Raw genomic sequence first — 25,120 nt, 5'->3', positions numbered from 1 at the left:
ATAATTTAAGCAAAAGCCACGATGACAAATATTACTTCAGAGTAGAGAACAGTGGTTTTAAGGGCACAGCTGTTTGTGACTCTCTTCAAATAAAAGTCAGAGGTAAGACACTTTTACTATTTATTCAAAGCTTAATCAAGAAAAAAACATTGATTAAAACCTCTTGATATTTTGATGTATTTATTTTATACACATTATCTCATTTGCAAAGGAAGAGAATAGTTTCTGCAAAACCCAAGACCAATTGAATATTCTACTGTCTGAATTTTAATCAAACTTTTATTCTTATATTCTGTGTATTTCACTGTTTAGGATTTACATTCAATCAGATCCAATGTTTGTTTCAGCTTAGGTCTTGGTTTATTGCCTTTTTTAGATTGTAATGTTCTCCCCAAATGTTTTTACTCTTCTCAGACTCTCCCTGGAGCCCCACAATAGAAGTCTCTGGTAAACAGACAGAGACAGAGGTGGTGACTATAACCTGCTCAGCTGTCACTCCCTGTCCACACGCCCCTCCTCAGCTCACATGGGACCTCCACCAAGGCACTGCCCACATCACAGAGACCAACGGGACATTTACCACTAAAATCACACAGAACATCACTCTGACAGACGCCCATGATGGACTAATGATAAAGTGTAATGCAGCGTATCCTGTGAGTGGAGGATTCAAAATGGCCGACAGTAATGTGACTCTCAGTGTCTCATGTGAGTGAAACACACTGATGGATTCAGTCTGTTTACATTGAGATATTACTGCTGTGCCTGAAATGTTCCACATTATGGCATTAAACTTTCCTGTGTGTCCTCAGATGGTCCTAAAAACACCTCAGTGGAGGTCAGTCCGTCCGGTTCACTGTCAGCAGGTCAGTCAGTGACGCTGAGCTGCTCCAGCAGAGCCAAGCCTCCTGTCCACCACTTCACCTGGTTCAGACACAGCTCACAGGGACCAGCCAATGTCAGCCAGGGACACACGTACAGCTTCAACCTCACTGAAGAGGGACAGTACTATTGTGTGGCCTCAAATACACTCGGAAACCAATCATCTCCAGTCATTACACTGAGTATAACAGGTATGTCACCCTAAAGTGCAGTATTCTCTGAACGTTTTTTACCCAGTACCAGTGTTTGGCATCTAAATATTCAATATAAGGCACTAATGAATAGCATAAGATGAGATAAACCTTATTTGTCCCACACTGGGGAAATTCCAGATGGGAGGGTCGACAGTAGCTCAGTTGTTCCACTGATCTGAAGGTTGATCATTCAAATCCCACTCTTGACATAAACATCACTGGTGGAGCGGCCTGTGTACACTGGTGTATGAATGTTCCTTGATTTAAAGCCTTGAAGTTGGTGAAATGTTGTAAATAAAAACAATGTGACCTAAACGTGGTGGGAGATGTTGTCCTTTGTCACAGGCTGCAGGTGTGAACCAGAGAAGTGCCATTAGATTACCCTCTGTGGCATTACATAATACACAGAGTTACTCATTTACACATGTGTGAGGCTTTTTCAGAATAAAACCAGTTGTGGCTCTTTACAGTTATTAGAATATTAAAATGCTAATTACAGAAGAACAGGAGATGAAACAGAAGTTCATTCAGTCTGTATCTTTACCTTTGTCAGAGTCTGGACCCAGTGTTGTGACTTGGATTGGCCCATACAACATAGTGAAGCTCTGTGGGATTATACTGCTCTACAGCTCCCTGCTCCTTCTGGAATGGTGAGACCAAAATGTATATTCTAATAAGTTATTGTTCCCAGATATTAGACCTGCATTATATCAGTTTTAAGTATAAACAATATTTGTTTTGCTTTTACTTTCTACCTGCTTAATGTATTTGGATTTTTACAAACATTTTTACTAAAGTAATTCATAGCTGTCAGAAGGAGCAAAGAAAATAAATGAATAAATTAGTCAGTGAATAAAAAGTCATATTAAAGATGCATTGTGTAACTTTTCTGGTGGAGCTCTGAGTTTTGATTTGCCTGGAATGTTCCACAGTGTGGTATTAATAATATCTGCCCTGCATTTATTTAGTTCCAGGTGTTAATTTGTGTATTTATTTATTTGGATGCCATTAGCTGAAAGCAGTGCAGTCCACTCATCTTCCTCGGTCCATTGAAATATAAAATCTTATTTTTATCATTACAAATATACATTTTCTACTTTTGATATTTCACTGCAATAAAAATAACTTTTTCTTCAAAATAATCACAGCTGAATTCAAGTTAATCTGAAGTGCACATTTATACAACATTTAGTTTAACGTGTGACATTTAAATTCTGGTTTTGTTTTTAATCTGGTGAATATCAATGAGGACATAGTTCCAGTCGATATCGATCGACAGAACAACACGACAGTTGAGTCATCTGCATATTTTGTTAGTGAAGCTTTTTTCACAGTCAATGGGAAATCATAATAACAATAGAAAACAAAAGAGGTCCTAAACAGCTTCCTTGCGGAACTCCACATACTAAACATTTACTGTCAGAAGAAGAAACATTATAAAAAACTCTTTGAGTTCTAAGGGGGGACTTTGCATTAGTGCAACAGCAGCAGCAGCAAAACTAAAGCTTTTCAGTTTTTCAATTAAAATAGAACGATCCATTACATCAAATGCAGCTCTTAAGTGTTGTCATTACATTACTTCACTTCTCCACAGATCTGACATGTAACTTGGTCTGGGTGGTGTCACCTGCTTGTCTCCATGGAAATAGATGAGTTTATAACTTAATGTTTATTGCGGAACATTTGAGGCAAAATAATAACAGCTCCATGGAGACAACAAGCAGGTGTCAGACCTTCCACCAAAAAGTGCCACAGTGTCCCTTTAAGATGAACATGTGCAGCACATGTTCATCATATATAAGTGAGTAGAGGCCACGAGTGAGTAAAAAAGTCAAACTGATTCCTGTTATTTATTTTCAGCTGGTTTAAATCAACTTGTGTCAAGAAACAGGAACAGGTAAAAGTTTTATGAATACATCTGTGTAAACGCTCAGTCGTCCAGGTCTGATCCACAGCAAAAGACAAAGTTAAAATCTGTCAACTGGACAAATCGTGGAATGGAGGCCTGAGACATAACCTCTCCCTCATCTTTAACTCCATCCTCACACCCAGAACAATGAGAACAACAGCAGGGTCGTTAAGGGCTGAATAGGGTAGTTTCAGCTGAAACTGGAGACAATAGATGTTTACAGTTTCAGTGAGGTTAGCCCCTCCCCTCAGACAGATATAAGGCAGTGGCCACCAGCAGTAATCTGACAAGAACTGACCAGAACCAGAAGAAGTGGCTTGGATGAGCAGCGAAACATCTTCACGCCTACAACGATTTGTCTAGTTGACAGATTTTAGCTTTGTCTTTTGCTTTTTATGAATACACTTTTGTCACTCTGTGTGTCGTCTTATCCACAGAGCCCAGAGGCAGCAGCACATGTCAATCGTGCCTTTGCAAATCCAGCCTATGTAATCCCTCTGTCGTCCATCCCTCCCCAAACCTAAATCAAACAAGAAAACCAACAGTGAAAGCCAGTATGGTTTTTGACAATGCTACATGTAACTGGCTCCAAACTTAACTTTCAAACAGAACCCAGACAGTAGGAGCCAATGGATTTAAATCTGCTTTTTTAACTTTAAGTGAAGGAGTGCCCCAGGGCTCAATTTTGGGCCCGCAATTTTTTTCTACATTTATTAATTTGATTGGTTAAAATTTAAGAAAAAGGCTTATACATTTATATACAGATGATGCTGTTTCGTTTGTAAGTGCTCCCTCTGCTGACCGGGCAATCTTAAAACTGCAGCAAGAGTTTAATGAAATTTAATTATATGCAAATAAAATTAAGTAGATGATATTTTCTTAAAACATTTAAGTGATGTGCAAGCTACAAATCTTTATACACTAAATGACAAATTGAAGTAATCAGGATTTATAAATATCTTGTATTTTGGCTTGACAAAAACTGATCCGTTAAAATACATATGTTGGAGTTATGCAAGTTTAAAATCAAAATTATCATTTATTATCAAAACAAATCATTTATCCCATTGAGTTACAGAAAAGAAATAGTTCAAGCTGCCTTTGCTTATGGAGATATAATTTACAGTATATGCAGCCTTGAGCCTTTAAACCTTTAGACTCTTAACTCAGAATTTAAACCCATCACTGTTCACTCTATGAAAAAGTAGGTTGGCCATCGCTGTCTGTCAGAAGAGAACAACACTTTATAATATGTATTTATAAGGGATTGCCTAAGTGTCTAATTTATTTATTGAAATTTGATATGGAAACTTTCAGTCTGAAAACTGACTGCACTAGAACTGAAATGGGGAAAATAAAGCTTTTGGTTATTTTGCTTCCCAAAAATTGATTCACTCTGCCACTGCATCCAACAGATCAGTGTGTGGATGTAAGATGATTTTCTCCAGCTAAACTGAGAAAAGAGTCAAGTCATAGTCTTTGTTCCACAGAAACATAGAGAAAAGGTCAGCAGGGACCTCCAGTCTCTCTTTCTAAAACCTTCAAATCATCTCGGGGTAATAATGGACACAGACTTGAACTTTAAAAAACACAAATCAAATCAATAACATCTGCAGCTTTTTATCCTCTAAAAACTTTGCAAAATCAAAAGTAAACTGTCAAAACCAGACTTAGAGAGAATTATCCTGCATTTGTCTCCAGTAGGTTAGACGACTGTAACGTCCTGTTCACTGGACTCTCCAAACGAGCCTTAAGACAGAACAGAACATCCAGAACACTGCTGCTCAGGTCAGGACTAGAACCAGGAAGTACTTCACACATGTGTCCTATGCTCAGGTCTAGAACCAGGAAGTACTTCACACATGTGTCCTGTGCTCAGGTCTAGAACCAGGAAGTACTTCACACATGTGTCCTGTGCTCAGGTCTAGAACCAGGAAGTACTTCACACATGTGTCCTGTGCTCAGGTCTCTGCACTGGCTCCTGTAGCTCAAAGAATAGAATTTGAAGCAGCTCTGCTTGTGAACAGGTTTCTACATAAACCAGCACCAAAGTACATCTCCCACATGTTAGTCCCACATGAACCATTTCACACTCTGAGGACTTCAGGGACCGGCCTCCTGCTGGTGCCAGAGTCAGGACTAAACATGGAGAATCAGTGTTTCAGTTTTATGCAGCTAAAACCTGGAACATTCTTCCTGAAGATGTGAGACAGGCCTCTACTTTGACAATGTTTAAATCCCAGCTCAAAATGGTTCTATTTAGCTGTGCATACGACTGAAAGGATTTTAATCTCCTTTAATTATAATTTCATGATGATTTTTAGGTTCTGATTTGTTGTATTGTGGTTTTAATGTCTTTCTTATTCTGTAAAGCATAATGTGTATGAATTGTACTAAACAAATAAACTTGCCTTGGTGTCCAGGGGACGTAGGGAGAATACAAAAAGTATTACTTGTGGATTGACACAATATTCTTGAGAGGGAACGCAAATACAAATGAAATGTGCCCTAGTGTCCACACTATCCCCTACTTAGGGCACTAGTCTAATTGTCTATTTTACAAGATAATACACGACCATCTATCTGGGTGTTGTTACAGTAACCAGCCACATTTCCTCATTTCCTTTGTTCAGGGGTAGCATCGGTCAGAAAGGCTATGGTCATAAGGATCTGTAGCATTGTCCAGAGTCCAGCTAATCTGCAATAATAGACAATTATCCGATACTTTCAATAAAGAGGAAAAAAGTTTTAAATATTCCATTTATAATGTGTCTGTGTTTATACTTACAGAGGTTAATTGTTTGTATTGTTGTAGGTGTAATTGTTTATTACTACTTTATAAGTTATTTGTGATGTTTGGCATGGTGTTGATGTTTGTGGTCGTATTTTTTCCAGTTGATTTTGTGGCTTGTGAATGTCTGGTGTTGTAATTGAAATACCCGACAGTCTCAAAAACAAACAGCAATACTATTGCTACATAATTAAAATAATGAGGAAGTACTTTAAAAATACTGGTCTACCTGCAAAGTATTCCCAGGAAAGGGAAAGCAGTAGTTTTTGGCGCAAAGCGCAGAATCACACTGTGAAATGATTCCACTGCTGAAGTCTGCATGTGTGAGCTCATCTTCTCTACATCCTTGAGGATCTTCTAACCTACACAATGCTGATGTACCTTTGAGCAAAAAATAAAAGATAAATTTGTTAAATGGTTAATTCAATAAATAGTATGCAGTACAATATATACAATTAGGTCTCTGGGTTTCAACCATTTGTTTTTGTCCCTTGTTGTCTGCTGTGGTTGTAAACACAGAGGAAAAGTAGCATCGTCGTGAGTGTGTAGATCTCGGACTTGGTTGATGACTAATATCCACTTTGCTAATTTCTCCTCTGGTGTCATAGAAAAAGCAGCTGTCCAGTAGATAGACATTTAGTTCTGTGTAGTCCTCGCATTTTTTCCATCTTTTTGGAGATACCCGAAGAACAAAACTATTATATAAAACAACTAAACAGAAAATGAATAACAAAATTCAGTTTATATTATCATACCTTTCTCAATGTGCCACACATCATAGTGATGAATGATGTTCTCCTCCCTCAGGTATTTTTGGATTTGTGGATGTCGGTCAGTCACCAATGACTCCAGATTAATACCATGAGCATTCAGGACAGCAAGGCTCCACTTCAAACCCTGGAGCTCCATGTGATAACTCCCTTCAACTTCATTACTCTGCAACTGCAATACAATAATGTTTTCATGTTTTGTTATTACTACACTGTTACATTTTATTTTAGGGACAAGTGCTGCAAATTAGCTGAGGCTATACGCTCTATGTTGCGTGCATTGGGCTTCTACAATTTCTGATTAGTAATTGGAGCTTTGACTTCCATCTCATCAGGCACCTCTCAGTGAATCTTCTGGGTCATATGTATAATCCTGTGAATCTGATGGAATATACATTTTTGAGCTGTCTTCTAAGGGGCCCTCTGCTACGGTGTCTTCAAGGCAGGGTTTTTCTGTTATCTCTTCACAAATATTACCGAGCTTGACCTTTTCACAGGTGTTGATGTGATAACTGCACATCTACACACATAGTCAGCAGTGGATTTACCAACAGCAACATCTCTGCACTGTACGGTTATCAGAGTTCTTATGTAAAAAAAAAAAAAAAAAGATAAAAACAAAGAAACATTGATATTAGCCTCACAGTTCTTTAAGCCTAGGGTCCATACTCCAAACTCACATAAGAAAACAGGATACTATTAATCACAACAGATTGAGAAAATATAACAGATTACAGAAAATGAAAACGACATATCTAAGCTGGAATTGAAAAGTGTCTAAAAAGATAAAAAGATATCATTACATCTACTGAATGGTTTAAATTGAGTTAATGCAGACTCCAGGAAAAGGTATCTAAAAATGTTGATTTAGCATAATTGGTACTTTAAGTTTATTTTGATAATTGAAATCAATTTTATATTCATGGATGCTTGCAGCCTTTAGTCTATTCTGATATTCTAAATCAAAGCTATATTTAATTTTATACGTTAATTTAAGGTTTTCTCTAAACTCTGTGTTGGTTCTATACTTCTGTTTGTTTGCTACATTAATTGCGGCCTTTTTTTCTGTCAATACAATTCATTCATTTTATAGGAATGTTTGTTTGCATGAATGTTTGTAGGTGGTCGTCTGCAAGTGATTTAGCACCAGGTTCTCCACAAACACGAGGTGTGAGATAGGAGAGGGGCGACCCATGTTGGCCCCAGCCCTGTCACGAACGGCTCTGCTCACCGACCCCCGCGGGCCGGCTGTCCTTGACCACTCAAAGATCCACAGCTCATCACATTTAAGGGGGATTCTGACTTACAGGCGTTCAGTCATAATCCCACAGGTGGAAGCGTCGCCCCATTGGCTCCTCAGACAAGCACATGATTATTACTGTAACAACACATCATCAGGAGGGTAAAACTAACCTGTCTCACGATGCTCTAAGCCCAGCTCACGTTTTCTATTAGTGGGTGAACAATCCAACGCTCGGTGGATTCTGCTTCACAATGACAGGAAGAGCCGACATCGAAGGATCAAAAAGTGACGTCGCTATGAACACTCAGCTGCCACAAGCCAGTTATCCCTGTGGAAACTTTTCTGACACCTGCTGCTTAAAACCAAGGGACAAAGGATGAAAATTAGCACCGGCTATAATCCTGCATATTTACAGGTGTGGGATTCGTTCCCCATGCCTCTGTTCTTAATATGCATTTTCCCTTCATTAAATAATAAACAAACAAACAAACAAATAAACCCAAAAAGTCAGAAGGATCGTGAGGCCCCATTTTCATGGTCTGTATTCATACTGAAAATCAAGATCAAGCTTTTGCCCTTCTGCTCCACGGGAGATTTCTGTGCAGTTATTCCCAGACAATAAGAAGAATAACACATTATTATCATTAGAAAATTATATTGCAATAATAAGAATAATGGACTGGCACACACCATAGGAGGTAAACAGCGCCCTCTACTGGTATTAAAGTAATACTTTGAAGGGTACTTTTGGCCAAATGGGACACGGCCTATGTGTTGTGTTTAGCTCTTTCTGGAGTTCGGTTCTGGTCAAGGTTATTAAGGCCCATCAAGTTTGGACTGTTATTGGTCGACTGGGTATCCTGAGAACAGAGTAAAGCACAGAGCCAGGTGCTTCTTACACTGTGAAGTCAGAGCTCATAATAGTGAGTGAGGACACTCAAGGACAGTGAGTTTGTAGGCTGTGTGTAAAGTTTGTGTTTCATATTTACTGATAGCCAGATACTGCTTATGTAGTGAAGCTGAAGCTCATGATAATAAGGAAACGCAAAGGACTTGGAGTTTGTATGCTGTTAAGTATTTTAGTTTAAACTGGATTAAAATTTTGTAATAATATGCGCCATGTAATTGACTACTAGGGTGAGAAGTTTTAGAGGGTTTTATTTCACAGTTAGTGGACTGCGACCACAGGCTGGTATGAAAACCTGTGGTGTAATATACTAGTTTGGCACTGTTCAGACTCGCTGTAGATGCAGTAGAAAAGCAGTGCAGGAAAATGGTTCATAATTTTAGGGAAGAGCTTAGGAAAACTTCTCTTTAAGCACAAACCACAGGTCCAGAGACACCATGTTGTTTTGTTTTACACCAAGTGATAGGAAATCACTGTGCGTCGTACTCTAAACAGCCCCCGGTCATTAACCTTCTGGTTCATGCAAAACTAATGATATATAATGTTAATAATATAAATGGCTGCATCTCTAGATGCTGCCTTAGATCTTTATTTCCATTGTGCTATGCTTTATTTTTGGCTGCATGGCTTTTATGTGTTGCATTTCTGTTTCAGTCAAGGAGAAGTCACAGTGTATTTACAAAAGTCAAAGGTCAGTCTCTAGTGAAACATCTGCAGTGTAACTCATGCTAAGTCATTATGTGGCCTACAGCAGCACAGCCTCTGCCTCACAGACCGACTCTTGAGTCTTGAGCTGCAGGTTCCTAATCTCCCCTTCAAGAATGGAATTATATTGATTATATTATAGTTTTAATATATCATTGTATCAAATTATAATATTTTTATTTTGTTTTTCAACAACGCCAGTTTTTCTTGAATTTTTAAGTCATTTTCTTTGCATTTTCAAAGAAGATAATGACTGTCATTGTTGTTTTAAGCTTTTCTCAACAATTCTGAGGTTTTCATTGTCATTTCTCTCCAAGAAACTGTTTTGAGCCATATAATCTTTAAAACCTGGGTCTAACAAAAGTGTTGGGTTAAATCTCCATTTATAGTTTGATTTAGGGTAAGACATTTCAAATGATAAAATAACAGGGCTGTGGTCTGAGATGATTATGATACTGTGAATTAATAATATTGGAAGTAAATTTATATTCAAGGAAAAACAAAAAACATTTCTAGTGTATGTTTTAGGTATATGGGTAATCTATTTAATCCAGGTGCTGAGTCCTCCATATTACAACCATTTTCCTAGATATCTGAGTAATCCCTCAATCGTCCAGGTCGGATCCATAGCAAAAGAAAAACACAATCTGTTAACTGGATAAAACATTGTACGAGTGAAGATGTTTCGATGCTCAGATTACTGCTGGACACTGCCTTATATCTGTCTGAAGGGAGGAGTTAACTACACTGACACTCACCTCTATTTTTTACAGTTTCTGTTTGTAGGCTAGGTCTATTGTGATACCCTAAATGTGCACTGTGGCTTAGTCCTATTTAGCACAGTCATTCAAGCCCCTGATGAGTGATTTTATGCCTATTAGTATCCTGGCTAGCCCTATTGTTTTCTATTTTTTTCCCTTTGTTTTGCTTTGGGTCTGAGGGTGGAGTTATAGATGGGGATTAGATGGTGTCTGAGGCCCCCATTCCTGTTTAAGGATTGTCTTTCCTAACAACAATGTCTTCTTCAACTACTCTCTCAAACCATTTATTTACTTTGGCTAAGATCTGTACCTAACAATATTCAAAGGAGCGGTTAGAGGCTTTGAGTTGGAGATGTACTGCAGACTGGGGTCCTGAGCAGCTCTTATGACGGTGTTGGTACATTCTCTTATGGAGGTGGCTCTTCACTACACTGAATGGTGTAGACCACATTACTTTGTGGAGTTGAGTTTCAGTGTCGTTAGCTCCTCCCTTCAGACAGATATAAGGCAGTGTCCAGCAGTAATCTGACCAGAACTGAAGAAGAACAAGCAGTGAAACGTCTTGCTACAAGATGTTAAAATGTTGTTCATTCAGTTTGTACAGAATTGATTGTTACTGCTGTTGTGGTTGACGATCTGTCCAAGAAAGAATTTAAGTGACAGTTAAAGTCACCACCAATTTAAATATTTGGTATCTGGTAGTACATTTAAAATATTTCTAAAGAATGCAGGATAATCAGAATTCGGAGCATAGACATTTAAGAAAGAAATGAATCACTAGAAATTAAAATAAATGTTCCACTTTGATAAATAATTTTGCATTTAGTTTAAAAGGGAATAGTGTTATGAAATAAAATGGCTGCCCCTCTGACTTTACTATTGAAAGGCCCATGATGCACCTGTGAGATCCAGCTCTGTTTAAGTTTGAGTTCTCTATCCTCTGGTGTATGAGTCTCTTTTAAAGACAAAATATTTCCTCAAATGAGTAAAGACCTTACCACATTTGATATTACTTCACATACTTGCACATAAGAACCTTTGCAATAGTGGACTGTGCACATCTGACCACATTGACACCCCCCCCCCCCCCCCCCCCACCCCACCACCCCCACCTGCACACACACACACACACACCCACACACCCCCGCACACATACGCACCCCCCCCCCCCCCCCCCCCCCCACACACACACACACACACACTTCTCCCCCTCCAAAAAGTAAAAAGTGACCCGATATAAGAAGAAGGCACATGGTTCATGGTTTAAACTCAGTGTCTATATACATGGTGATTGGTTTAAAATATGTTTAAGGTTAGATTATGAATATGACCGAAGACATTCTGGATGTCTTCGGTCATATTCATGAAAAACTGTTTATTTAGAGCACGAGTGGACAAACTTTTTGATGTATGGGCCACAAAGAGTTCTAAAATGCGACAGAAGGTCCGGGCCAGGATGTAAATTTACACATTAGAGATTTGGCCTGTAACATGAACCACAGCCTTGAGCAAGGCTTTTGAGCAAGGCTCATTGTACAAATTGGTTTCTAAATGCATTAATTAAATGATTAATTAATTTATTAAATTTCATTTAAATAAACAGCAGAAAAACTGAGCAAGGTTTACCCTTGCCTATTTCAATACAATTTGGTGACGTTCGGCGGGCCAGATTATTAAGCTCAAAAGGGTCTGATTTAGAGAATATAAAAGTGCATTGAAAATTATACTCAGAATCTTTCCAGTTACAAAATGCATCAGTGAATGAGAGAGAAAGGTATCAACAAACTTTAATACACATGAGACACTTTATTTACACATTTATTTAATATAATAAGACCAGGAAACAAAAGTAAATGCAAGTAAACATCTTAATAATGTGATCAGTGACACAAGAAAATCAGGCTGAATGAACTCTCCTGCAAATAAACAATATCAAAAGTCTTATTCAGTCACAGACTGAGCACAAAGATTCATTCACTTGCTGCCGTATAAATGCATCATTAATATTCAAAATAAAGCGGCTCTAGTATTTGTTGTTTCGCAGGTATCTGATAAAATACAACATAAGCAGGAAACACTAAACACAAATGGTTTTAATCTTGATTTTCAATGACACGATTGACATGTGCTGCTGCCTCTGGGCTCTGTGGATAAGACGACACACAGAGTTAAACAGAGTGACAAAAGTGTATTCATAAAACTTTTACCTGTTCCTGTTTCTTGACACAAGTTGATCTAAACCAGCTGAAAATAAATCACAGGAATCAGTTTGACTTTTTTACTCACTCGTGGCCTCTCACACCTGCTTGTTGTCTCCATGGAGATGTTATTTCTTTCCCTCGAATGTTCCACAATAAACATTAAGCTATAAACTCATCTATTTCTATTTAGATAGAGACAAGCAGGTGACACCACCCAGACCAAGTTACAGGTCAGATCTGTGGAGAAGTGAAGTAATGTAATGACAACACTTAAGAGCTGCATTTGATGTAATAGATTGTCCTATTTTAATTGAAAAACTGAAAAGCTTTAGTTTTGCTGCTTCTGCTGTTGCACTAATGCAAAGTCCCCCCTCAGAACTCAAAGAGTTTTTTATAAAGTTTCTTCTTCTGACAGTAAATGTTTAGTATGTGGAGTTCCGCAAGGAAGCTGTTTAGGACCTCTTTTGTTTTCTATTGTTATTATGATTTGCCATTGACTGTGAAAAAAGCTTCACTAACAAAATATGCAGATGACTCAACTGTCGTGTTGTTCTGTCGATCGATATCGACTGGAACTATGTCCTCATTGATATTCACCAGATTAAAAACAAAACCAGAATTTAAATGTCACACGTTAAACTAAATGTTGTATAAATGTGCACTTCAGATGAACTTGAATTCAGCTGTGATTATTTTGAAGAAAATCTGATTTTACTGCAGTGAAATATCAAAAGTAGAAAATGTATATTTGTAATGATAAAAAGAAGATTTTATATTTCAATGGACTGAGGAAGATGAGTGGACTGCACTGCTTTCAGCTAATGGCATCCATCCATCCATCCATTTTCTTCCGCTTATCCGGGGCCGGGTCGCGGGGGCAGCAGTCTAAGCAGGGACTCCCAAACTTCCCTCACCCCGGACACGTCCTCCAGCTCCTCCGGTGGGATCCCAAGGCGTTCCCATCACTGCAGACGCTGCACCGATCCGCCTGTCAATCTCACGCTCCATCCTTCCCTCACTCGTGAACAAGACCCCGAGATACTTGAACTCCTCCACTTGGGGCAGAGACTCACCACCCACCCGGAGAGAGCAAACCACCTTTTTCCGGTCGAGAACCATGGCCTCGGATTTGGAGGAGCTGATTCTCATCCCAGTCACTTCACACTCGGCTGCAAACCGCCCCAGTGCCTGCTGCAGGTCCTGGCTCGATGAAGCCATCAGGACAACATCATCCGCAAACAGCAGAGATGAAATCCTGTGGTTCCCGAACCAGACCCCCTCTGGCCCCTGGCTGCGCCTAGAAATTCTGTCCATAAATATAATGAACAGAACTGGTGACAAAGGGCAGCCCTGGCGGAGTCCAACAAGCACCGGGAACAGGTCTGACTTACTGCCGGCAATGCGAACACAGCTCCTGCTCCAGACATACAGGGACCGGACAGCCCTTAGCAAAGAGCCCCGGACCCCATACTCCCGGAGCACCCCCGAAAGGACACCACGAGGGACACGGTCGAATGCCTTCTCCAAATCCACAAAACACATGTGGACTGGTTGGGCAAACTCCCATGAACCCTCGAGGACCCGATGGAGAGTATAGAGCTGGTCCAGTGTTCCACGACCGGGATGAAAACCATACTGCTCCTCCTGAATCTGAGGTTCGACTATTGGTCAGATTCTCCTCTCCAGTACCCTGGAGTAGACCTTACCGGGAAGGCTGAGGAGTGTGATTCCCCTGTAAATGGAACACACCCTACAGTCCCCCTTCTTATACAGAGGGACCACCACCCCGGTCTGCCACTCCACAGGTACTGTCCCCGACAGCCACGCAATGTTGCAGAGACGTGTCAGCCAAGACAGTCCCACAACATCCAGAGACTTGAGGTACTCGGGACGGATCTCGTCCACCCCCGGAGCCTTGCCACCGAGGAGCTTGCTAACCACCTCGGTGACTTCAGCCAGGGTGATGGACGAGTCCGCCTCCGGGTCCCCAGTCTCTGCTTCCTCCTCGGAAGACATGACGGGGGGATTGAGGAGATCCTCAAAGTATTCCTTCCACCATCCGACAACATCCCCAGTCGAGGTCAGCAGCTCTCCACCCACACTGTAAACAATGTTGGTGAAGCACTGCTTCCCCCTCCTGAGGCGTCTGACGGTTTGCCAGAATTTCTTTGAGGCCGTCCGATAGTCCTCCTCCATGGCCTCCCTGAACTCTTCCCAACCCCGAGTTTTTGTCTCTGTGACTGCACGAGCCACGGCACGCTTGGCCCGCCGGTACTCATCGGCTGTCTCAGGAGTCCCACGAGCCAACAAGGCTCGATAGGACTCCTTCTTCAGCTTGACGGCATCCCTTACTTCCGGTGTCCACCACCGGGTTCGGGGATTGCCGCCGCGACAAGCACCACAGACCTTACGACCACAGCTACGAGCAGCCGCATCAACAATAGAGGTGGAGAACATGGCCCACTCAGAGTCCATGTCTCCAACCTCCCCCGGGATCAGGGAGAAGCTCTCCCGGAGGTGTGAGTTGAAGACCCCCCTGACAGAGGGCTCTGCCAGGCGTTCCCAACAGACCCTTACAGTACGCTTGGGTCTGCCAGGTCTGTCCGGCTTCCTCCTCCGCCAGCGGATCCAACTCACCACCAGGTGGTGATCGGTTGACAGCTCAGCCCCTCTCTTCACCCAAGTGTCCAAGACACGCGGTCGGAGGTCAGATGACACAACAACAAAGTTGATCATCGACCTCCGGCCTAGAGTGTCCTGGTGCCACGTGCACTGATGGACACCTTTGTGCTCGAACATGGTGTTTGTTATAGACAAACTGTGATTAGCACAGAAGTCCAATAACAAAACACTGCTCGGGTTCAGATCGGGGAGGCCGTTCTTCCCAATCATGCCCCTCCAGGTGTCACTGTCGTTACCCACATGGGCGTTGAAGTCCCCCAGCGGAGTCCCCGATTGGTGCACTGTCTAGTACCCCTCCCAGGGACTCCAAGAAGGCCGGGTACTTCGCACTGCTGTTTGGCCCGTAGGCCGACACAACAGTGAGAGACCTGTCCCCGACTGTCGCCCAGATCTTCAAGCACCGGCCCCTTACGGATCATCTTGCGGGTGGTGGGTCCACATGAGGACGGCCCCACGTCACTCCTTCGGGCTGAGCCCGGCCGGGCCCCGTGGGGAAAGGCCCGGCCACCAGGCGCTCGCTGTCGAGCACCCACTCCAGGCCTGGCTCCAGGATGGGGCCCCGGTAACGCCAGTCCGGGCGACGTAAACGGCCTTGTTTTTATACTCGTCATAAAGGGCTTCTGAACCGCTCTTCGTCTGACCCATCCCCCTGGACCTGTTTGCCATGGGTGACCCTACCAGGGGCATGAAGCCCCCAACAACATAGCTCCCAGGATCATTCGGGCACTCAAACCCCTCCACCACGTTAAGGTGGCGGTTCATGGAGGGGCTAATGGCATCCAAATAAAATAACATTTTGGCCTCACCATTCCAGAAGGAGCAGGGAGCTGTAGAGCAGTATAATCCCACAGAGCTTCACTATGTTGTATGGTCCAATCCAAGTCACAACACTGGGTCCAGAATCTGACAAAGGTAAAGATACAGACTGAATGAACTTCTGTTTCATGTCGTATTCTCCTATAATTGGCATTATAAGAAATAAATAAATAACATTGTTAACTTCTTTAATGGCTTTCAGAGTCTTTCTGGTGGTTACAAAGGAGATTTTGGGGTGATTGAAGGGTCCGCTCCCCCAGCTGTCTCTGAGTGGACAAAACAGACATGCAACATGGCTGCAAATGACATTTAATTCTCATAAGTGGCCTGTAGGGGGAGCGCTACCACTAAAAATACTTATTTCTGCTTTAATATCTCTAAGAGCTCTACCAGTGATGTTTATGTTGAGTGTGGGATTCGAACAATCAACTTTTGAATCAGTTGTTACTTTATCCCCTCCCAACTGGAATTTCCCCAGTGTGGGACAAATAAAGTTTATCTCATCTTATGCTATTCATTAGTGTCTTATATTGAATATTTGGATGGCAAACACTGATATTGGTTCAGAGAATACTGCACTTTAGGGTGACATACCTGTTATACTCAGTGTAATGGCTGGAGATGAATCATGTCCAAGTGTATTTGAGGCCACACAATAGTACTGTCCCTCTTCAGTGAGGTTGAAGCTGTACGTGTGTCCCTGGCTGACATTGGCTGGTCCCTGTGAGCTGTGTCTGAACCAGGTGAAGTGGTGGACAGGAGGCTTGGCTCTGCTGGAGCAGCTCAGCGTCACTGACTGACCTGCTGACAGTGAACCGGACGGACTGACCTCCACTGAGGTGTCTTTAGGACCATCTGAAGACACACAAGGTTGAAGGATATAGTATTGTACCTAATTTAAAAACGTGAAAACAGAACTACTTCGGTTTAAATGATTTGCAGTGGTCCAAAGTTTTTCGTCACTTACCTTATGCATTCTGAGCATTCTAATTATTCACTACGATGACTTTATGAGCACTTTTCACAATTTTCAGAGGCAAGAGCAAAATTCTACATGATGGTAAATTTAGCATGTTAGCATGCTAATGACGCACTTCCTTATTATCACACAATTAAAATGCTTTACAATTAAATGCAGACCATATATCTGTACTGTGAAATGTGAAGATGTGTGTGACCCAACCCCTAGACCATCATGCAGCGCCTCTTTAAATTTAAACTCAAACAAACTCCATCCTGTCTCAGCAGTTGCTATAGCGACACTAAATAATAGACTTACATGTAACATTGAGAGTGATGGTATATTCTGTTGTTTCTGTTGTTCCTCCACTCACAGGATACGCTGCATTACACTTTATCATTAGTCCATCATGGGCGTCTGTCAGAGTGATGTTCTGTGTGATTTTAGTGGTAAATGTCCCGTTGGTCTCTGTGATGTGGACAGTGCCTTGGTGGAGGTCCCATGTGAGCTGAGGAGGGTCGTGTGGACAGGGAGTGACAGCTGAGCAGGTTATAGTCACCACCTCTGTCTCTGTCTGTTTACCAGAGACTTCTATGGACAGGACCCCAGGAGCAGCTGAGGGAGAAACAAAAAACTAAAATGTGACTTTGAAAGTTATTTTCTCTAAGGTCAAAGGTCGCTGTGTACCTCATACTAGTTCCAAGCCCTGACAAATTAAGGTACTTTACAGAAAATACATTTGTGTTTACAGGTGTGTTGAACAGTAGCCTGCTGCTATTAAGTACTTAGTCAGTGGACAGTCAAATACAGGAGCCCCTCTCTGTTGTCCCCATGTTAACAGCCCCAGACTCCTGTATTTAAAACATGAATCACACAGATAAATATTTGCTTTATGGAAAAGTCTCACAAAAAGTCAGTTAGATTCACATATGAGTTTTAGCCACGTTCATTTCTTTCTTTCTTTATTCGGGACCATGTACAGATTCATTAATTTTACAAAAGAAGAGATGATTTGTACCAGATTTAGCTACTGTTACTTTCCATCTGCAGTCCCTGGGCAGGTGAACACACATTAAAATACACATTTCAATACGGTTCCATTGAAATGTGTGTATTGCAGAGACACTATTTTCTGTGGGGTTAAAGGTCAGCACATGCTTGATGGGAGCTGCCTCAGTGCAGTGATGGATGTGTTCAGTAAGAGGCTCAAACTTTACCAGGGTCTGGCCCTTTCAATTCAAAGGTGATAAAACCTACCAGTTATTTGCAGTGTAATGTCTGGAGACGTCCCATTGCCGTGTGTATTTGAGGCCACACAGTAATAGTCTCCTCCTTCACAGATGTTGAAGCTGTACGTGTGTCCCTGGCTGACATTGGCTGGTCCCTGTGAGCTGTGTCTGAACCAGGTGAAGTGGTGGACAGGAGGCTTGGCTCTGCTGGAGCAGCTCAGCGTCACTGACTGACCTGCTGACAGTGAACCGGACGGACTGACCTCCACTGAGGTGTTTTAAGGACCATCTGAGGACACACAGGGAAGTTTAATGCCATAATGTGGAACATTTCAGGCACAGCAGTAATATCTCAATGTAAACAGACTGAATCCATCAGTGTGTTTCACTCACATGAGACACTGAGAGTCACGTTACTGTCGGCCATTTTGAATCCTCCACTCACAGGATACGCTGCATTACACTTTATCATTAGTCCATCATGGGCGTCTGTCAGAGTGATGTTCTGTGTGATTTTAGCGGTAAATGTCCCGTTGGTCTCTGTGATGTGGACAGTGCCTTGGTGGAGGTCCCATGTGAGCTGAGGAGGGGCGTGTGGACAGGGAGTGACAGCTGAGCAGGTTATAGTCACCACCTCTGTCTCTGTCTGTTTACCAGAGACTTCTATTGTGGGGCTCCAGGGAGAGTCTGAGAAGAGTAAAAACATTTGGGGAGAACATTACAATCTAAAAAAGGCAATAAACCAAGACCTAAGCTGATGCTCGTCAGATGGGAGTGGAGGCTATTTACTGTGCACAGAAGTAGAGTGAAAATGTCATTCAAACATTCAAACTTGTTTATAACAGGTGTATGTTAGAACCTGATGACAAAACTAATGTGGAAAAGCAGTTTGTCCCTTTGAATATAAACCTGTGTCAACAAAATACTGTTTGATTGTAAAACAAACTGCTATTCAGAGATGAAACTGTAGAAACAAACATTGGAGCTGATTGAATGTAAATCCTAAACAGTGAAATACACAGAATTCAGAGATGTACGGTAAATAAAATAAAAACATATTTCATTTTATTTTGCCCTCAGGGGAATGTTACAAATTGATGAAATGCAAACTTCAAGGATAAATACCATCCATGTTTTGTTTTTTTTCTTCATTAACCTTTGAATAAATAGTAAAAGTGTCTTACCTCTGACTGTTATTTGAAGAGAGTCACAACGAGCTGTGCCCTTAAAACCACTGTTCTCTACTCTGAAGTAATATTTGTCATTGTGGCTTTTGCTTAAATTATAAAACATTGTGGTGCAGTTTTTGTTTTTCAGGTTCCCAGCGATATTCATGGGATAAGACTTACTGGAGTCTCCACTGACTGAAAATGTGTTTGGTGAATTTGTCTCATATGCAAGAACACCTTTAAACCAAAAGCCAGTTACAGGGTCTGCAGTGTTTATGTCATATGGTGGTAAAACTTTATAGGTGCATGGGATCCACAAACAGGAGCCACTCAGAGCCTCCATTGGACTTGGAGTTATAAAGGACAAAGCATTTCTTGGATCACAACCATCAGCTCCTGTAAAACATGCACAGGGTTAAAATGACAGTAACAGAAAATGCAGAGTACACACAGGTGTTCACCATGTAATCATTCATGTCATGTTTATTCTTACAAATACTGAATATAAATACACATTATAAATGACTGTGGTGAATACTCTTTATTCTCACGTTTAACAAGTCCTGCTTGAAAAAAATAAGAGAATTAAATAAACGTAACTCACCTGAACATAGCAGTAAAAGTTGTATAATTTGAATGAGCATATTCATTATAGCTTCAGAATTTGCAATAAAAAAAAATAACTTGAGCTGTTAGTGCTCTGCTTAATGAACCTACTCCAGAGTCGATAGTCAAACTCTTAATCGTCTTTATGAGTTTTATAGTAACAGTGACTTCTTCTTCGTGACTCGCTCCAACTTCTGTATTTCACACAGTAATTAAAATTGTTTATTGTATTCATCATTTTACAGAAGCACAAACAAAAAGGTGAAGTTGTGAACATGAACATTATACTGTAGGCCAATATTCAGCCATTCACCTTTACTGTTTACAATTGTCTTAAGTGGAGGAATTCAAGTATCTCGGAGTCTTGTTCACGAGTGAGGGAATTGGTGCAGCGTCTGCAGTGATGCCGTCGCTGTATCCGTCTGTTTGATTCAACGTTCTATCCTCACCTATGGTCATGTGCTCTGAGTAAAGAGCACATGAGCATGGGCACTCCCTTAGAGATAGCGTGAGGAGCTCAGTCACATGGAAGGAGCTCAGAGTAGAGCCACTGCTCCTCCACATCGAGAGGAGTTGTGCCAGACCTCTGTTGAGGATGTCTGCTGGACGCCTCCCTAGGAAATGTTCTGGACATGTTCTACTAGGAGTAGGTCCTGGGGACGACCCAGGACACTTGAGGTCGCACAGGAGGAGCTGGAGGAATTGTCTTGGGTGAGGAAAGTTTGGGAGTCCCTGCTTAGACTGCTGCCCCCGCAACCCGGCTCCGAATAAGAGGAAGAAAATGGATGGACTTTTTACAATAATTTTGTCAAGTTCCCAGTCTGTCCCTGTGTTTCTGTGCTGTCTTTCCTCCTCCCTTCTGTGTCCTTGTCTGGACCTTGGCAGAGACTCTGGCACTGCCCACTACACACCTGCAGCCCATGAGCGATAAAGCCTGGACCTGTGGAGCACAAAGGGACCAAGGATCCAACACATGTCTCCAGATCGTCCATGTATCCCACGTGGTACAGTTCTGCTTGGCTCAGTCTAGTTTTCAGGCGTAGGATTTCAGGACTCAGCTGGTATTTCTCGTTTTTTGCCTGATCTCGCTCTTTGGAGCAACCCTGCACCTCTGCCTCCGACCCAGCTCTCCACGACCGGTAGGAACACCTCAGGCTCTGACCCCACTACCTACGACCGGCCCAAAGACCCAGCTCTCTACTGTCTGCTCCATTTACATTTCCGTGTTTGCAAATAAACTCTGTTCAACTTTGTACCCCGAGTCTGAATCTTTGGTCCCTCCCAGACATTATGACAAATTTGTACTAATAATGTATTCAAATAACTAAATCTAGTGAGAGCGGGGCAGAGGAGCAGAGGAGACATGAGTAGATGAGAGAGGCAGGAGGAGACACAGGCTGAGGATAAATGGGTTCTGACGTCCTGGTTCTTTCCAAAAATGACCCTGTAGTGAGGACTGTACTAAGGTTAATTTTTTTATGGACCTGTTTCCCATGGGAGCCCCCGTCAACATAGCTCCCAGGTTCCTTCATGTGCCCTAACTCCTCCAGCACGTTACGGTTCAAGGAGGGGATGTGACAAATGTCGAGGTAATTTTATGATTATTACCAAGCAGCTGTAATGTTACAAGAGCCTAAACTGGTCTAAATTACACAACATTACAACATTCGAAAAAGTGTCTCGAAAAAGTGTCTCGAAAAAGTACATCCCAAGTGTACATTAGACAATTAACAATAACTGACAACTTTGCTTTGTTATTTTGTTAAATGGTTTAAACTGACATAAATGCATAAATCGTCTCTGGATTTTGGATGGAATTTTCTAGATACTTTCTACATATAGCCCCAGCAGTATTAATGGGCATCAGCTTCCTGTTCCATGCTCCATTTTGAGGACTTGGTCTATAGCAACAATCTCAATTACTCACGATTCTGAAACCCATGAATCCGATCACAATTCTGTTTTATTTTGTGATATTGCCTGTATTATTAGCCCTCTATTATTATTCAGTTGTAATAATTTTATTGAGGAAAAACAAGCACTCAGTCCAATCTAAGATGTGGCAGGAAACAACTGGACTTTAATTTGCCCTTTAACAGACAGATAATGTGTCAAAATATTGCTTCACAAAACCTGGTGCTTATGTCACAGTTGAAGACTCAAGGTCGTAGTGGGGGGTCGTGAGAGGCAGTAGTTCCCTTGACACGCTAATAATTGACCGATAATGCTCAGATATACACATCTATGGTGTTTTGGATCCTTTTGCGACACAGTGGACAGTTCTGATGCACCAGATCTTGCCGCAGCAGAAAGTCTTTACAGTTCTTGCAGAGACAGAGGAGGAGAGCGGTTTTGGTGGAGGTCCTGGCATATTACGCACCTGGTTGTCCGATTCACCCATCGATCTTTAATTAAAAAAAGATTCAGATTAGATATTTGAATACACTATTAGTTCAAATTATTGTAAATGGTCAAGGCAAATAAATTAATAGTAGCTTATGATGTTACAGTGCAGCTAAAGTGACTGTTTTCTTTGTGGGTTTGTCAGATGAAGAACACACAAAAAAAAACAACAAAAAAAAAAACAATTGGAATTATTGTGTGAAATACAGAAGTTATGAAGAGGAAGATACTATTATTGTAAAACTCACAAAGACAATAGGCACTGGGAACAGCAGCATGCTAGATAGCTCTTTTGTGTCTTGAAGCTAACATGCTAACAGCTAAACAACGACCCAATGATTTGTATATATGTAGAATACTTCAGTTTGTGCTGCTGTTTTAATATTTATCGTGCCTCAAAATTAGCCTTAGCATTAGCAGTGAGACACAAACATGTCTCTTTCTAAACACAGATGTGTCTCAGGTGAAGTATTCAGTTTATTTGTGTAGTGTTTAACATGAGTGACATCCACCTGCAGCCGACCCTAACCCCCTGATCTCTGACCCCTAACCCACCTGCAGCTCCCGGTCCACTGCCTCATCTTTAAATGTGTGTTCATTTTAGCGTGAGTCAGTAAAAACCTCACAATGATGAAACTCAACAGGAAGTAGTGACAATAACAGTGAGGCTGGTGCTGTCGTGTGTGAGTCTGTTAAGAGCCTGACTGTCGACCCTGGAGTAGATTCGTTAAGCAGAGCACTAATTTTTTATTTTTTTTGTTATTGTTAATTCTGAAGCTATGATGAATATGCTCATTCAAATTATACAACTTTTACTGCTGTGTTCAGGTGAGTTACGTTTATTTAATTCTCTTATTTTTTCAAGCAGGACTTGTTAAACGTGAGAATAAAGAGTATTCACCACAGTCATTTATAATGTGTATTTATATTCAGTATTTGTAAGAATAAACATGACATGAATGATTACATGGTGAACACCTGTGTGTACTCTGCATTTTCTGTTACTGTCATTTTAACCCTGTGCATGTTTTACAGGAGCTGATGGTTGTTTATTTCAGACTGATTTGTCCATTACCCCTCCCCGAACCGCCACCTTAACGTGGTGGAGGGGTTTGAGCACCCGAATGATCCTGGGAGCTATGTTGTCGGGGGCTTCATGCCCCTGGTAGGGTCACCCATGGCAAACAGGTCCTGGGAGACGGGTCTGACTAAGAGCGGTTCAGAAGCCTATCATGGAAAGTAAAAGATCAAGGCCAGTTACGTCGCCCGGACTGGCGTTACCGGGGCCCCACCCTGGAGCCAGGCCTGGGGTGGGTGCTCGGCAGCGAGCGCCTGGTGGCCGGGCCTTTCCCCACGGGGCCCGGTCGGGCCCAGCCCGAAGAAACGACGTGGGGCCGTCCTCCCGTGGACCCACCACCTGCGGGAGGAGCCATGAGGGGCGGGTGCGGAGAGATCTGGGTAGCAGTCGAAGGCGGGGACCTCGACGACGGGATCTCCGGACATGGAGACTAGCTCTGGGGACATGGAATGTCACCTCGCTGGGGGGGAAGGAGCCTGAGCTTGTGCGGGAGGTTGAGCGTTACCGGCTAGATATAGTCGGCCTCACCTCCACGCACAGCTTGGGCTCTGGAACCCAACTTTTTGAGAGGGGTTGGACTCTCCATTTCTCTGGCGTTGCCCGCGGGGAGCGGCGGCGAGCTGGTGTGGGCTCGCTCATTGCCCCACAGCTCAGCCGCTGCGTGTTGGGGTTCACTCCGGTGAACGAGAGGGTCGCGTCCCTGCGCCTTCGGGTCGGGGACAGGTCTCTCACTGTTGTGTCGGCCTACGGGCCAAACAGCAGTGCAGAGTACCCGGCCTTCTTGGAGTCCCTGGGAGGGGTACTAGACAGTGCACCAACCGGGGACTCCGTTGTTCTCCTGGGGGACTTCAACGCCCATGTGGGTAACGACAGTGACACTTGGAGGGGCGTGATTGGGAGGAACGGCCTCCCCGATCTGAACCCGAGCGGTGTTTTGTTATTGGACTTCTGTGCTAGTCACAGCTTGTCCATAACAAACACCATGTTCGAGCACAAGGGTGTCCATCGGTGCACATGGCACCAGGACACTCTAGGTCGGAGGTCGATGATCGACTTTGTTGTCGTGTCATCTGACCTCTGACCGCGTGTCTTGGACACTCGGGTGAAGAGAGGGGCTGAGCTGTCAACTGATCACCACCTGGTGGTGAGTTGGATCCGCTGGCGGAGGAGGAAGCCGGACAGACCTGGCAGGCCCAAGCGTATTGTGAGGGTCTGCTGGGAACGTCTGGCGGAGCCCTCTGTCAGGGGGGTCTTCAACTCCCACCTCCGGGAGAGCTTCTCCCTGATCCCGGGGGAGGTTGGAGACATGGACTCCGAGTGGGCCATGTTCTCCACCTCTATTGTTGATGCGGCTGCTCGTAGCTGTGGTCGTAAGGTCTGTGGTGCTTGTCGCGGCGGCAATCCCCGAACCCGGTGGTGGACACCGGAAGTAAGGGATGCCGTCAAGCTGAAGAAGGAGTCCTATCGAGCCTTGTTGGCTCGTGGGACTCCTGAGGCAGCTGATGAGTACCGGCGGGCCAAGCGTGCCGCGGCTCGGGCAGTCACAGAGGCAAAAACTCGGGGTTGGGAGGAGTTCGGGGAGGCCATGGAGGAGGACTATCGGACGGCCTCAAAGAGATTCTGGCAAACCGTCCGACGCCTCAGGAGGGGAAAGCAGTGCTTCACCAACACTGTTTACAGTGCGGGTGGAGAGCTGCTGACCTCGACTGGGGATGTTGTCGGGCGGTGGAAGGAATACTTTGAGGATCTCCTCAATCCCACTGTCACGTCTTCCGAGGAGGAAGCAGAAACTGGGGACCCAGGGGCGGACTCG

At 42.9% G+C, this 25,120-nt stretch overlaps 1 protein-coding gene across 1 annotated transcript in view; it reads right to left on the bottom strand.

Annotated features, from left to right (window-relative positions):
• LOC117388127 (sialic acid-binding Ig-like lectin 7) overlaps positions 1 to 19,870 on the bottom strand; it is a 47,074-nt gene extending 27,204 nt beyond the window's left edge. The window contains exons 1-6 of the mRNA XM_055230295.1: positions 19,825 to 19,870; positions 19,236 to 19,616; positions 18,445 to 18,738; positions 18,080 to 18,328; positions 17,141 to 17,437; positions 16,456 to 16,716 (exon numbers count right to left, since the gene is read on the bottom strand). Coding sequence (XP_055086270.1) covers positions 16,456 to 16,716; positions 17,141 to 17,437; positions 18,080 to 18,328; positions 18,445 to 18,738; positions 19,236 to 19,616; positions 19,825 to 19,870 — 1,528 coding nt within the window. The remainder of the gene's footprint in view (positions 1 to 16,455; positions 16,717 to 17,140; positions 17,438 to 18,079; positions 18,329 to 18,444; positions 18,739 to 19,235; positions 19,617 to 19,824) is intronic.
• Positions 19,871 to 25,120: the final 5,250 nt, after the last annotated feature.

This window comes from Periophthalmus magnuspinnatus, chromosome 20, assembly GCF_009829125.3.
Source record: "Periophthalmus magnuspinnatus isolate fPerMag1 chromosome 20, fPerMag1.2.pri, whole genome shotgun sequence".
Lineage (NCBI taxonomy): Eukaryota > Metazoa > Chordata > Actinopteri > Gobiiformes > Gobiidae > Periophthalmus > Periophthalmus magnuspinnatus.
This window is presented reverse-complemented; position numbering and strand designations above follow the sequence as displayed.